The 14393-nt window shown below is 36.5% G+C and overlaps 2 protein-coding genes across 2 annotated transcripts; both read left to right on the top strand.

Moving 5' to 3' along the window:
• The first annotated feature begins 286 nt into the window (after positions 1-286).
• LOC101671528 (olfactory receptor 52E8) lies at positions 287-1222 on the top strand. The gene has a single exon (XM_004778985.2). The coding sequence runs from the start codon at positions 293-295 to the stop codon at positions 1220-1222; it is 930 nt and encodes a 309-aa protein (XP_004779042.2). The 5' UTR covers positions 287-292.
• Positions 1223-9899: 8677 nt separating this feature from the next.
• On the top strand, positions 9900-10841 carry LOC101671840 (olfactory receptor 52E8-like). The gene has a single exon (XM_004778986.1). It carries the CDS (start codon positions 9900-9902, stop codon positions 10839-10841), a length of 942 nt encoding a protein of 313 aa, XP_004779043.1.
• The last annotated feature ends 3552 nt before the right edge of the window (positions 10842-14393 follow it).

The raw sequence follows: 14393 nt of genomic DNA, 5'->3' as shown, positions 1-14393 counted from the left end.
TAGGTTTTTGTTTTTGTTTGTTTGTTTGTTTTTGGTGGAATCTTTAGGGTTTTCTATGTATGGTATTACATCATGCGAAGATATTACTTCTTTCTTACCGATTTGGATGCCTTTTATTTCTTTTTGTTGTCTGAGAAGTTTTGATACCGTTGGAAGAAATGGGAGAATATGAATATTACAAACATTTTCCATTTAACCAGGAGTCAGAAAAAGAGGGAAGTGGAGCAAGAATCACTACCAGGAAGCTGACATCTAACACTGTTATATGCAGTCACCAACAGTGGCGGAGACAATGTCCATTCTTAATGACACCCACTTCCATCCTTCTTCGTTCCTCCTCTTGGGTATCCCAGGGCTAGAAGATGTGCACATTTGGATTGGATTTCCCTTTTTCTTTGTGTATGTTGTTGCACTCTTGGGGAATGCCGCTGTCCTATTTGTGATCCAGACTGAACAGAGTCTCCATGAGCCCATGTACTACTTTCTGGCCATGTTGGACTCCATCGACCTGGGCTTGTCCACAGCCACCATCCCCAAAATGCTGGGCATCTTCTGGTTCAGGATCAGGGATATATCTTTTGAAGGCTGCCTTTCCCAGATGTTCTTCATCCATTTCTTCACTGCCATGGAGAGCATTGTGTTGGTGGCCATGGCCTTTGACCGCTACATAGCCATTTGTAAACCCCTTCAGTATACCATGATCCTCACCAGCAAAATTATCTGTATTATTGGAGCCATTGCTATTCTGCGGAGCCTATGCATGGTGATCCCACTGGTGTTTCTTCTCCTGAGGCTGCCCTTCTGTGGCCACTGTATCATCGCTCATACCTACTGTGAACACATGGGCATTGCCCGTCTGGCCTGTGCCAGCATCAGAGTCAATATAATATTTGGTCTTGGGGATATGGCTATTTTACTATTGGATGTGCTTCTTATTGTACTTTCCTATGTCAGGATTCTCCATGCTGTGTTCTGCCTGCCTTCCAGGGAGGCTCGACTCAAAGCTCTCAATACCTGTGGCTCCCACATTGGTGTTATCTTAGCTTTTTTCACACCAGCATTTTTCTCTTTCTTGACACACCGTTTTGGCCATAATATCCCCCAGTGTATCCATATCCTCTTGGCCAACCTATATGTGGTTGTTCCACCAGCCCTGAATCCTGTAATCTATGGGGTCAGGACCAAGCAGATTAGGGAGTGGGTTTTGAGAATTTTTTTTTAAAGTCAGTTAACCATTGTTATTTCTAGAATTATAGTTCAGATTTACTCCATTTGCTCATTATAAGGGGGTTATTTTCTAAAACTACCGAAGAGAAGTAGCAAAGATAAATATAAGCAGAAAAAACATCTTTTTTCTGTAATCTTTTATTATTACAGATAATAATAAATTTGTTGGTGATAATAGTACAATTTTTAAGGAGTGCATCTTTTACAAAGTGCTTGTATTTATCCTCTTTGATAATCAAGGTAGTCCTATAAAATCATTATTATATTCATAAGTTTACAGATGAGAGTATGATGCTTAGTATTGCATCCACCTTCACAGGAGGGCAGGCAGAAGACAGCATGGATTTTCTTTCCTGTAAAAGAAAAACAAAGCTGGAGGCATCACAGTTTCAGACTTCATGTTATATTACAAAGCTATAGTAATGAAAAAAATATTGTACTGACACAAAAAATAGATACATAGGTCAATAAAACAGAATAGAAAACACAGAAGTAAACCCACAATTATATGGTCAACTAAACTTTAACAAATGAGGAATGAAAATATAATGGGAAAAAGAATCTCTTCAATGAAGGGTGTTAGGAAAACTGGACAGCTACATGCAAAAGGATGAAACTGGACCACTATCTTTCAGTGGTAGAAGAGAAAAAATGGTTTCAGGTCTGCTGCTAATCTTTTGCTCCTTTTTGCAGGCAAGTGTTAGAAATCAGGATTGTGGTTATTTTTGCTTTCATTTCCCTTACCTCTGAAGACTGATCTAGGAAAACGTTGCTATGTCCTATATCAGAGAAATTACTGCCTGTGCTCTTTTCTAGGATTTTTATGGTTTCAGGTCTCACCTCAGATTTAGGTCTTTAATCCATTTTTAAATTATTTTTGTGTATGGTGAAAGACAGTGGTACAGTTTTGTGCTTTGTTTTTCTTTTTCAAGATTGCTTTGACTATTCACTGTCTTTTGTGGTTCCATATAAATTTTAGGACTGTTTGTTTCAGTTCTGTGAAAAATGCTGTTGGTATTTTGATAGGGATTGCATTAAATCTGTAGATTTCTGAATAACAATATTTCTTCTTCCAATCCATGAGCATGGAATGTTTTTTCATTTCTTTGTGTCATCTCTGTTTCCTTCATCAGTGTTTCATAGTTTTCTGAGTACAGGAATTTAACCTCTTTGGTTATGTTTATTCCTATGTACTTTATTATTTTTGGTGCAATTGTTAAGTGGGGATTTTTTCTTAATTTAGTTTTCTGCTGCTTCTTTATTAGTATATAGAAATGCAACAGATATTTGTATGCTGATTTTATATCTTGCTACCATGTATTTATCTGTTCTCATAGTTTTTTGGGGTAGAATCTTTAGGGTTTTCTATGTTTAGTATTATATCATGTGGAAAGAGTGAAAATATTACTTCTTTCTTACTAATTCGGATGCCTTTTATTTCTTTTTGTTTTCTGATTGCTGTGGCTAGGACTTCTAGTACTATGTTGAATAAAAGTGGTGAGAGTGGGTGTATCCCTGTTTTGCTCCTGATCTTAGGGGAAAAGATCTCAGTTTTTTCCCATTGAGTATGATGTTCACTCTGGGTTTTTCATCTAAGACCTTTATTATGCTGAAGTGTGTTCCCTCTAAACCTACTTGGCAGCCACTATGGAAAAAGGATGGAGGTTCCTCAAAAAGTTAAAAATAAAACTATTATATGATCTAGTAATCTCACTACTGAGTATTTATGCAAAAAGTACAAAAATATTAATTTAAAGGAATACATGCACCTTGATGTTTGTAGCAGCATTATTTACAATAACCATATTATGGAAGCAGCCAAAGTGTCCACTGATAGAGGAATGGATAAAGAAAATGTAGTAAATATATGTGTGTGTGTGTGTATATATATATATATATATATATATATATATATATTATTCAGCCATAAAAATAATGAAATCTTGGCATTTGCAACAACACAGATGAAGCTAGAGAGTATTATGCTAAGTGAAATAAGTCATTCAGAGAAAAACAAATATCATATGATTTCACTCATATGTGGAATTTAATAAATAAAACACATGAGCAAAAGAAAAGAGAAAGAGAGAGATAATGACAAACCAAGAAACAGACTCTTAATGGTAGAGAACAAACTAATGGTTACCAGAGGGGAGGTGAGTGGGTGAAATAGGTGGTGGGGATTATGGAGGGCATTTGTGATGAGCACTGGGTGTCATATGCAGTGTTGAATCACTACATTGTACACCTGCAACTGATACAACACTGTATGTTAACTATACTGGAATTAAAACCTTAATGTGCAAAACATATACATTGTGAAAGACTTATATTCAAAATATACAAGAACTCTCAAGACTCAGCAATAAGGAAACAATGCAATTTAAAACATGGAGAAATGATTTGAACAGACACTTCACCAAAGAAAATTATATGGATGGCAAATAAATATGTAAAAAGATGCTCAGCATCACTGGACTTCAGGGAAATGTACACTAAAACACAAGAAGGCAACATTAGAGCCTATTCAGATGAAAAACCCTGAGAACACCAGTTACTGATGAACATGCAGACCAACAGATAGTCTTCTACATAGGAGATATCATGGCTTTCTAGCCAACAATCACCAGGAATACAATTACAGTTTTTAAAATAGGAGGATTCATCACCTGCTCTAACGAGAGACACCACACACAGTGGTGAGCTGTTAGGGGTCTCAGTAAGAGTGTTCAAGGAAGAGCTTGATATTGGATTTGGAGTTGTTAGAGGATATTTTCCAGAAGCAGATGCTTTCAGGATGCTTATGCTTGGGCGCCTGGGTGGCTCAGTTGGTTAAGTGACTGTCTGTGGCTCAGGTCATGATCCTGGAGTCCCGGAATCAAGTCCTGCATCAGGCTCCCAGCTCTGCAGGGAGTCGTCTTCTCCTGCTGATCTCTCTCCTCTCATGCTCTCTCTCTCTCTCTCTCTCTCTCATTATCTCTTTCTCAAATAAATAAATAAAATCTAAAAAAAAAAAAGATGCTCATACTTAGTGAAATTGTTTATACTAAGTGGACGTCCTTAATTAGGATGTTTGTGCCAGAAAAGATATTAGCTGACAGATATTAGAGCTGCTTTTTCCTTTCTCAGAAGAAAGTAAGTATCTCATGATTTTATACTTCTCTAGGCTAATCACAGTACATAATCTTTCTGTGATGTCCTCAAATGATGTATGTTTCCATTTTATCTTGCAGTTTTTATTGTGCCAACTTCTAAGCCTCTTCTAAAGGAAATTGAGTTAGGAAGCCTAGAAAACTCACCAATTCCCTGTATTTCTGCAGCTCTGAAGTTGGTCCCATATATGTTAAAATGTAGTTATTTGCATGTTCATACATGGTTAGTATTAACTATGCAACCAGAATATAAGCTTCTTGGGTAAGAGATTTAGAGATGCAAAACATTACTGACTACAAACTTAATTTTAAATAAGTGTTCAGTGGCTGACCTAACTTCTAGATCAAATAAATAATATGTGCTGGAAAAGAGTGGCACCATCATCAAAGTGTAGACCAACCATGGATAATGAGTTGGAGAAATTATGGGTTGGCTCAGATATTATTCTTGTAGGACTGATGGCAACAGAATAATGAGAAAAAGTGGGTTGTTAGAGAAGGAGCAATTCTTTCAAATTGGAAAGCTAAGGGGAGAAACTTGAAAGTCCCAAAGGATTCCCTTGCCCCTGTGCTTTTTTCTGCTTATAAACCTACGGTGATAACTTGTGAATTCATTGTCATTCATGTTCTCATCCCATGTGGCTGCAGAAGAACAGCTACTCCCCGTCAGGGAGAGGATTTTCAATCTCATGATAAACTTGTGTCCTTGAACCCCAGTTATAGTGCTAAGACATGCTTGGAGCAGTTCTTGGTCAGGATTGTAGATTCTTTTAATATTGGCTATTCCTGAAGACGGTGAGTTGGATATAGGCTTGGCTGCTATATGTATTTAAACGTATAGGTTGGGAAGGTTTGAATTTGGGTCTAGTGATTAAATCCCTTCATTAAATTAATGACACACATTTATATATGATACAAATATTAATTTGGAGAACATAAGCCAAAATATTTTATATTAAATTTCTAATTGGTAGAATTTCAGGTAATTTTGCATATCTTAGTGTTTTTTAATTTTTTTTCACAACAAGCATACCTACTTTAATGATAAGGAAATTTTTTTTAAAAAACTAAGCAAACAACTTATTTTATTGAGATATTACGGCATTCATTTCCCTCTCTGTCCTGTTTTGCCTCATTTCCCTCTCTCTCTCCCCCTCTCTGTTCTGTCTTTCCTCTTCTCACTCTCTTTCTTTCCTTCCCATTTCTAACTCTTTTAGCCTAATTCTACTGAACTTTGTCATGTGAATGCTTATTTCAGAATTTCTTTTGTATTAAATATCCAAAAAATTGACATTCTCATTTTTTTTCCAAATCAAATATTACATTTTCTATTTTTATTTCATTGTCACTAATGGAGAAGAGCAGCAATTGTTTAATGCCTTCAGCTTCTAAGCGGTATGCAGCTTCTTTTTTTTTTTAAGATTTTATTTATTTATTTGACAGGCAGAGATCACAAGTAGGCAGAGAGGTAGGTAGATAGAGAGAGAGGCGAGAGCAGGCTCCCTGCCGAGCAGAGAGCCCCATGCGGGGCTCGATCCCAGGACACTGGGATCATGACCTGAGCCGAAGGCAGAGACCTTAACCCACTGAGCCACCCAGGTGTCCCTAGTATGCAGCTTCTTAAAAGTACAGTGGACTTTTTCATTCTGATTTATGCATACTATATGGCTACATGTTTACATATATATTCACTCTTTCTTTAGTCTTCCTTATTATCAAGCACTTTTAACATTACATATATCTTTCATCTACTTTTTATTTTTTTATTTTTTTTTTAATTTTTTATTTACATATATAAGCTGTAGATAAGAATGCAAAACAATTGAAAAAAATGATAAATTTATTTAAAGACATCACTTTCCTGTCAGCAGAACTCACTCACTTTTTATCTATAATTTACTATTTTCCTAATGCTAGGGCCTAGTTAGATAAAACTAAGATGATATTTGTTCTGTCTCCACATCAAGAACATGTATGGATTTATTTAACTCTCCACCTGCCTGTTTGATCTGGATTGGGAGAGTGGATCTCATTTGGGTTGATGTGAATCTGGCATTTGGCCATTACTCCTGAACGAGTCCTGCTAAGTGGTTTGCAAAGACACAACTCTGCTTTAAGAAAAGGCTCCCTTTACTCAGCACTGCAGAGTACCTGATGGAATGTGTTTTGTTTTTAACACAGTTCTTGAGCTTTTGTTGTTCCATCTCTGCAAAGATAAAGATCTGGTCTGCATAGACATTAGAAGCATCTTCTCGCTAGCTGGCATGGAGAATGAAGCTGCTTTTCAGCTATTTCTTTTCTTCCTCCTGTCCTAATCTATTTTTCTTACATGAGGAGTCCTCAATTCCTTTGCAAGTCTAGGGCTTTGATTACAGATTTCACAAGTCTCTGCTCTCATCCTTTTGGCCCTTGAAAGATTCTATTTATTTAGGCACTCTATTTTAGAGTAAATAGTGATTTTATGTGAAAACAAGTTGGCGTTATAAAAGATTGAATAACTCAGATTTTGTAAAATGCATTATTATGAAAGCTTTCTATTGATATTTCATTAATACCATAGAGCAATAAAAGAGTCAAGGGTTTCCATGAGAAAAATAAGATATACATATATAAATCAATCATTTGTTGCTGCCTATTTCTGATTGTCATACCACCTGCTTTTGCTAAGTCTTACCTACAATGTCTGCTTTGTAGTCTCCTTTTGTTACACCAGAAGCCCATTAATAGACCCCTTGTCAGGAAAGCATCTGATCAAGGCTTTACCATGTACATTCACAGTTTTAATTCATGGTTTTGATTCTCATTTCTCTGTCCTTAACTGTGTGATTTATGTTCCTATGCTCCTAACATGAGGATTTTTTACCAGGAGTTAGAATTAAAAATTACCTACTTATCCAGTCTTTCATTCACAAATGTTTTGAGTGGCAGCTATCTGCCAGATGTTGTGCTAGAGAAACAATGATGAACAAAAGTGCTCACTGGCCTCTTCTGCAACTCTGTGTGAAGCTTACAATTCAATGGGAACTCAGACATTGGTTAAGTAGACATACAGAGAACCATGTAGAAGAATAAGAAGGTCTTAGGAAAGGCTATCACCAGCCAATACACTGAATATCAATTTAGAGAATGCTTTTTAGAGAATGGGTAACTTGAGGAAGATGTGGAGGGTTAATTGGAGGATGATGCTGGTTCCTCCTCTCTTTTCCTCACACCTGTCTTGAGGATTTCTCCTACAGATATATTTCCACTTTTAGAGATTTCATCTTGTGCTCGCTTCGGCAGCACATATACTAAAATTAGAGTTTTCATCTTCCTCGTTTTCTCTCACAAGGCATTTCTCTTTCATTCTTAAAATCTACTTTGTCTACAGTCTCAAGTGCATAGTATATTGTGCAACATCCTAACTTCCTTGCCTTTTAGAAAGAGGTCATGTCTCATATTAATGCTATTCCATCCTCTTCAAAAGGCTATTCTTCTTCTTTTTTTTAAATTTTATTTATTTATTTGACACAGAGAGAGAGATCACAAGTAGGCAGAGCGGCAGGCAGAAAGGGGAAAGCAGGCTCCCTGCTGAGCAGAGAGCCCGAAGTGGGCCTCGATTCCAGGACCCTGAGACCATGACCTGAGCTGAAGGCAGAGGCTTAATCCTCTGAGCCACCTAGGTGCCCCAGGGCTATTCTTTATTCTAATTAAAAGACGCTCATTTTGGTTCCCAGTTCTTTAGAAATATAAATTTAGAACTATTATATTAGAAAATATGCAAGAGATAGTAGAGATTGAAGAACTGGAAAGTAGGAGGAAATTTGGGGTGCTGTTTATGAGGGCATGTAACTCAAGAAACCCAATAGAGGGCTAAATTTTTATTACTATACGAGAATTCCATAAATCCGTGCATTTGGATAGACTCTTAGGAACACCAGAAGGTCAGAGGGCTGATGACTGCAAGCAAGCAGTGATTTTGAGGATGGAGACATGCTTCTGTGATCCAGACATAAAAGAAATCCACTAATTTAGGAGTCAGAATCTGTCCTGTTTTTTCCATGTGGCTGGTGTGAGTAGCAAGTGGTATAATTCATCTGAAATTTCTTTGTAAAACTGAAATAAATAATATTAAATGCTTATATAACACTATTATTTCTGTAGTTGTTTTTTTCCCTTCTAATAGCAATGACAATAATAATGATGACATTAATCATGAATTCCCATATAGGAACAAAGTTGGAAATGGTATGCATAGTTAAGAAGTAAAGTGAACTACTTTTGATCTCTGTCAAATAAATAAATAAAATATTTAAAAAAAAAAAAGAAGTAAAGCCAGCTTGTCTTCTATGAGGACTACGGGACATAAATGGGGAACCTGAATGGTATAGTCAGTGCTTTAAGCCTCAGTTAATCTTTCTAAAAATGGTGGCTTTATATCTAACATTAATTATGTTACATTGAATTTTGTGAACTCTTTGGCCTCATTAAGCGAGGTCTTTGTTTTGAAGAATGAAGCAAATGTCTTCATCCCTTGATACAAAAGTAACACAAATTAGAAAAAGCAAAAAAATGTGCTTAGATTTTGATGAAAGTTATTTACAAACAAGTTGAAGAAGAAAGGCCATATTAAGTAGCAAAAATAAAAGTCCTTTGGTTATAAGTGGAAATGCACAGAGGAATATATTGGGCTCATATTTCTAGTTAAACAAATGATCTTTAACTTTCATTATTATTATTATTATTTTATGGATTATTTTATGGAAGTATAATTGATACACAATGCTACATTAGTTTCAGTTATACAACATAGTGATTTGACAAACTAATTCATTATCCCATGCTTACCATCTGTCACCATACAACACAATTATTGTACCATTGACTTTATTCCCTATGCTGTAATTTTATCCCTGTGAGTTATTCATTCCATAACTGGAAAGCTGTATTTCCCATTACCCTTCATCCATCTAGTCCATTCTCACATACTTCTACCCTCTGGCAACCATCAGTTAGATCTCTGTATTTATGGGTATGTTTTTGCTTTTTGTTTTTAAACAAGTGATCTTAAAAGATGCTTCTGAAATCTACAATATTGCCAGTACTCACAGATTATAGTCTTTTATCAGTGGGATATCAATATGTATATCTTACATATACATATCAATATGTCTATCTTCTCCCATCTATAATTAAATATTTTTAAGAGTCTAAAATAGGATCTTATATCAACTGGCTTAATCAGTGTTCTCACTAAAATTAACTTAGACGATCTCATCTAATATGTAAATATCCATTAATATTTCTTAAGGAATATTCTATTTCATTCATCATATGTATGTATCAATGAAAGTAAAAGAGAAGAAAAGATGTATGAGGGAAAACATGATCTTTCTTCTGTATTCCTAGAAGAAATATAGTAATTACATCTTTTTTTGTTCTTATTCAGTATAAGCAGTATTGATGACATTGGAAAGCCTTATATAGTACTAAAGATTCCTTCAGATGAGGAGAGTTTGAACATTAGAAGGCTTTGCTAGCATGTCTCCAGCCAATACCTCATGTATTCACCCCTCATCCTTCCTGCTTTTGGGAATCCCAGGACTAGAAAATATGCAGCTCTGGCTTGGTGTCCCTTTTGCTACAGTATATCTGATTGCCCTCCTGGGGAATGTCATCATCCTCTTTGTGATCCAGACTGAGCACAGCCTTCATCAACCCATGTTCTACTTATTGGCCATGTTGGCACTCACTGACCTGGGCCTCTCTACTGCCACCATTCCCAAAATGCTGAGCATTTTCTGGTTTGGGCTTAGTGAGATTGACTTTGGGGGATGCTTAACTCAGATGTTCTTCATACACCTGTTCACAGGCTTTGAAACATTCATGCTTGTAGCCATGGCTTTTGATCGCTATATTGCCATTTGCTACCCTCTTCGATACAACACAATCCTCACCAACAGAACTATTTGTATTATTGCTGGAGTAGGAATGTTGAAAAATTTTGCGTTAGTATTTCCACTTGTGTTTCTCCTTCTAAGGCTTTCATTCTGCGGACATAACATTATACCCCATACCTACTGTGAGCACATGGGAATTGCCCGCCTGGCCTGTGTCAGCATAAAGGTCAATATATTATTTGGATTAATCCTCATCTCTATGATACTTTTGGATGTTGTTTTGATTGCTATCTCCTATGTGAAGATTCTACATGCTGTCTTCAGACTCCCATCCTGGGAGGCCAGGCTCAAAGCGCTGAATACCTGTGGTTCCCATGGATGTGTCATCTTAGCTTTTTTCACTCCAGCATTTTTCTCCTTTATGACTCACCGATTTGGACACAATATTCCACGTTATATCCACATACTCCTGGCTAATTTATATGTGATCATCCCCCCTGCTCTTAACCCCATTATTTATGGAGTGAGAACCAAGCAGATCCGAGAGCGGGTAGTGACAATCTTCCTTTTTAAGGAAGTTTGATTCCAAACACTTGATTTGGAAAGAGCCTTGAAATCTTTTTTCTTTTTCATCCATAAAAGGGGCAAGTGTTGTTAAGCTTTTATACACAGTAAATGCTTTCCAGTACGTGATTTTAAATACTTTTATGTGCAGTATCAAATTAGAGATAAATTGACATAGTAGATATTGTTCCTAGACTATGAACATTACTGTTAAATAAATATGGATCACTTATTTCTGGAACTCATGTTAAAATCTGGATCCAAGAATAAAGTCTTAGTGCAACTCTAGTACTATTTTTTTTCAAGTACTATTAATTAGTCTCTTTACAGAATTTACTGATGATGGTAAAGGAGTGCTAAGCTATGAAGAACTGTCATAGCTGTAATGGTACGGACCAGATAAGTCAGAGTATATGAGTTCCAGGAGCAGCAATTAAAAAAATCAAACACCAATTTTATTTCTCCCTTGGCCCAGTTGACTTCCTTAATCGTGTAACCACAGGGAAAAATAATCAATAAAACACCATAGATGTGCAAACCTGGAAGTTAAACAGACCTGTACTCCTGGGACTAATAATATATTATATGTTAATAAAAAATTTTAGAAAAAAAAAAAAACAACCCCACCATAGACTTCATTGTATACTCCATTTTTATAAGTTTTTACATAGCAACTAAAGCAACTACATAGAGTTAAAAGTATTTGAAAGGATTCATGGGGTTCCACAAGATATACTCATTTTAGGATTTAGGTAAAGTCAAGGTAAAATAAAACAGGAACAAGAAATAGAACAAGTAAACACAGAAAGATCTAAAAAAATTCAGGCACAACTCTTAGGACATTTTCTCAATTGTGCAGAATGAAATTTATCTTCGTTGTGATCCATAAAAATGGGGAAAGATACCTTTGTTTCATCTAGGCCAACACAGAAGGTTAATGAGAGGAATTTTTGTTTTTTTGTTTTTTGTATTTTGTTGTTATTTATTTATTTATTTATTTATATTTTTATTTATTTTTTTAATTTATATTTTATTTTCAGCATAACAGTATTCATTATTTTTGCACCACACCCAGTGCTCCATGCAATCCGTGCCCTCTATAATACCCACCCCCTGGTACCCCCAACCTCCCACCCCCCGCCCCTTCAAAACCTTCAGATTATTTTTCAGAGTCCATAGTCTCTTATGGTTCATCTCCCTTTCCAATTTCCCACAACTCCCTTCTCCTCTCTAACTCCCCATGTCCTCCATGCTATTTATTATGCTCCACAAATAAGTGAAACTATATGATAATTGACTCTCTCTGCTTGACTTATTTCACTCAGCATAATCTGTTCTAGTCCCGTCCATGTTGCTACAAAAGTTGAGTATTCGTCCTTTCTGATGAAGGCATAATACTCCATAGTGTATATGGACCACATCTTCCTTATCCATTCGTCTGTTGAAGGGCATCTTGGTTCTTTCCACAGTTTAGCGACCGTGGCCATTGCTGCTATAAACATTGGGGTACAGATGGCCCTTCTTTTCACTCCATCTGTATCTTTGGGGTAAATACCCAGTAGTGCAATTGCAGGGTCATAGGGAAGTTCTATTTTTAATTTCTTGAGGAATCTCCACACTGTTCACCAAAGAGGCTGCACCAACTTGCATTCCCGCCAACAGTGGAAGAGAGTTCCCCTTTCTCCACATCCTCTCCAACACATGTTGTTTCCTGTCTTGCTAATTTGGCCATTCTAACTGGTATAAGGTGATATCTCAATGTAGTTTTAATTTGAATCTCCCTGATGGCTAGTGATGATGAACATTTTTACATGTGTCTGATAGCCATTTGTATGTCTTTATTGGAGAAGTGTCTGTCCATATCTTCTGCCCATTTTTTGATATGGCTGTCTGTTTTGTGTGTGTTGAGTTTGAGGAGTTCATTATAGATCCTGGATATCAACCTTTTGTCTGTACTGTCATTTGCAAATATCTTCTCCCATTCCATGGGTAGCCTCTTTGTTTTCTTGACTGTTTCCTTTGCTGTGCAGAAGCTTTTGATTTTGATGAAATCCCAGAAGTTCATCTTCGCTTTTGTTTCCTTTGCCTTTGGAGAAATATCTTGAAAGAAGTTGCTGTGGCTGATATCGAAGAGATGACTGCCATTGTTCTCCTCTAGGATTCTGATGTATTCCTGTCACACACTGAGGTCTTTTATCCATTTTGAGATTATCTTTGTGTACGGTGTAAGAGAATGGTCGATTTTCATTCTTCTACATATAGTTGCCCAGTTTTCCCAGCACCATTTCTTGAAGAGACTTTCTTTTTTCCACTGTATATTTTTTCCTGTTTTGTCGAAGATTATTTGACCATAGAGTTGAGAGTCCATATCTGGGCTCTCTACTCTGTTCCCTTGGTCTATGTGTCTGTTTTTATGCCAGTACCATGCTGTCTTGGTGATCACAGCTGTGAAGTAAAGCTTGAAATCAGGTAATGTGATGCCTCCCTATTATTTTTGTTTTTCAACATTTCCTTAGCAATTCGAGGTCTCCTCTGATTCCATACAAATTTTAGGATTTTTTGCTCCAGCACTTTGAAGAATACCGGTGGAATTTGATCAGAATAGCATTAAAAGTATAGATTACTCTAGGCAGTATAGACATTTTAACAATGTTTATTCTTCCAATCCAAGAGCATGGAATGGTCTTCCATCTTTTTGTGTCTTCTTCAATTCTTTCATGAGTGTTTTGTAGTTCCTCAAATACAGATCCCTTACCTCTTTGGTTAGGTTTATTCCCAGGTATCTTATGGTTTTTGGTGCTATAGTAAATGGAGTTGATTCTCTAATTTTCCTTTCTGTATTTTCATTGTTAGTTTATAAGAAAGCCACTGATTTCTGTACATTGACTTTGTATCCTGCCATGTTGCTGAATTGCTATATGATTTCTAGTAGTTTGGGGGTAGAGTCTTTTGGGTTTTCCATATAAAGAATCATGTCATCTGCCAAGAGAGAGAGGTTGATTTCTTCATTGCCAATTTGGATACCTTTTATTTCTCTTTGTTGTCTGATTGCTGTTGCTAGGACTTCTAATACTATGTTGAACAAGAGTGGTGAGGGTGGGCATCCTTGTCGTGTTCATGATCTCAATGGGAAGGCTGCAAGCTTTTTCCCATTGACGATGATATTTGCTGTGGGTCTTTCATAGATAGATTTTATGAAGATCAGGAATGTTCCCTCTATCACTATACTTTGAAGCATTTTAATTAGGAACGGGTGCTGGATTTTGTCAAATGCTTTTTCTGCATCAATTGAGAGGACCATGTGGTTCTTCTCTCTCCTATATTAATTTGTTCTATCACATTGATTGATTTGTGAATGTTGAACCATTCTTGTAGCCCAGGGATGAATCCCACCTGGTCATGGTGGATAATCTTTTTAAATGTGCTGTTGGATCCTGTTTGCTAGGAACTTGTTGAGGATTTTAGCATCCATATTCATCAGTGGTATGATGAAAGTGAAATTCTCCTTTTTTGTAAGGTCTTTGCTTGATTTGGGGATCAGGGTAATGCTGGCTTCTTAGAAAGAGTATGG

The sequence above is a fragment of the Mustela putorius genome, unplaced genomic scaffold, assembly GCF_011764305.1.
Source record: "Mustela putorius furo isolate JIRA1106 unplaced genomic scaffold, ASM1176430v1.1 tig00000238_pilon_pilon_pilon, whole genome shotgun sequence".
Taxonomy (NCBI): domain Eukaryota; kingdom Metazoa; phylum Chordata; class Mammalia; order Carnivora; family Mustelidae; genus Mustela; species Mustela putorius.
This window is presented reverse-complemented; position numbering and strand designations above follow the sequence as displayed.

What these genes read in the sequence shown, in the direction of transcription:
- LOC101671528 (XM_004778985.2), top strand. Translation starts at nt 293, where the DNA reads ATGTCCATTCTTAATGACACCCACTTCCATCCTTCTTCGTTCCTCCTC.
- LOC101671840 (XM_004778986.1), top strand. Translation starts at nt 9,900, where the DNA reads ATGTCTCCAGCCAATACCTCATGTATTCACCCCTCATCCTTCCTGCTT.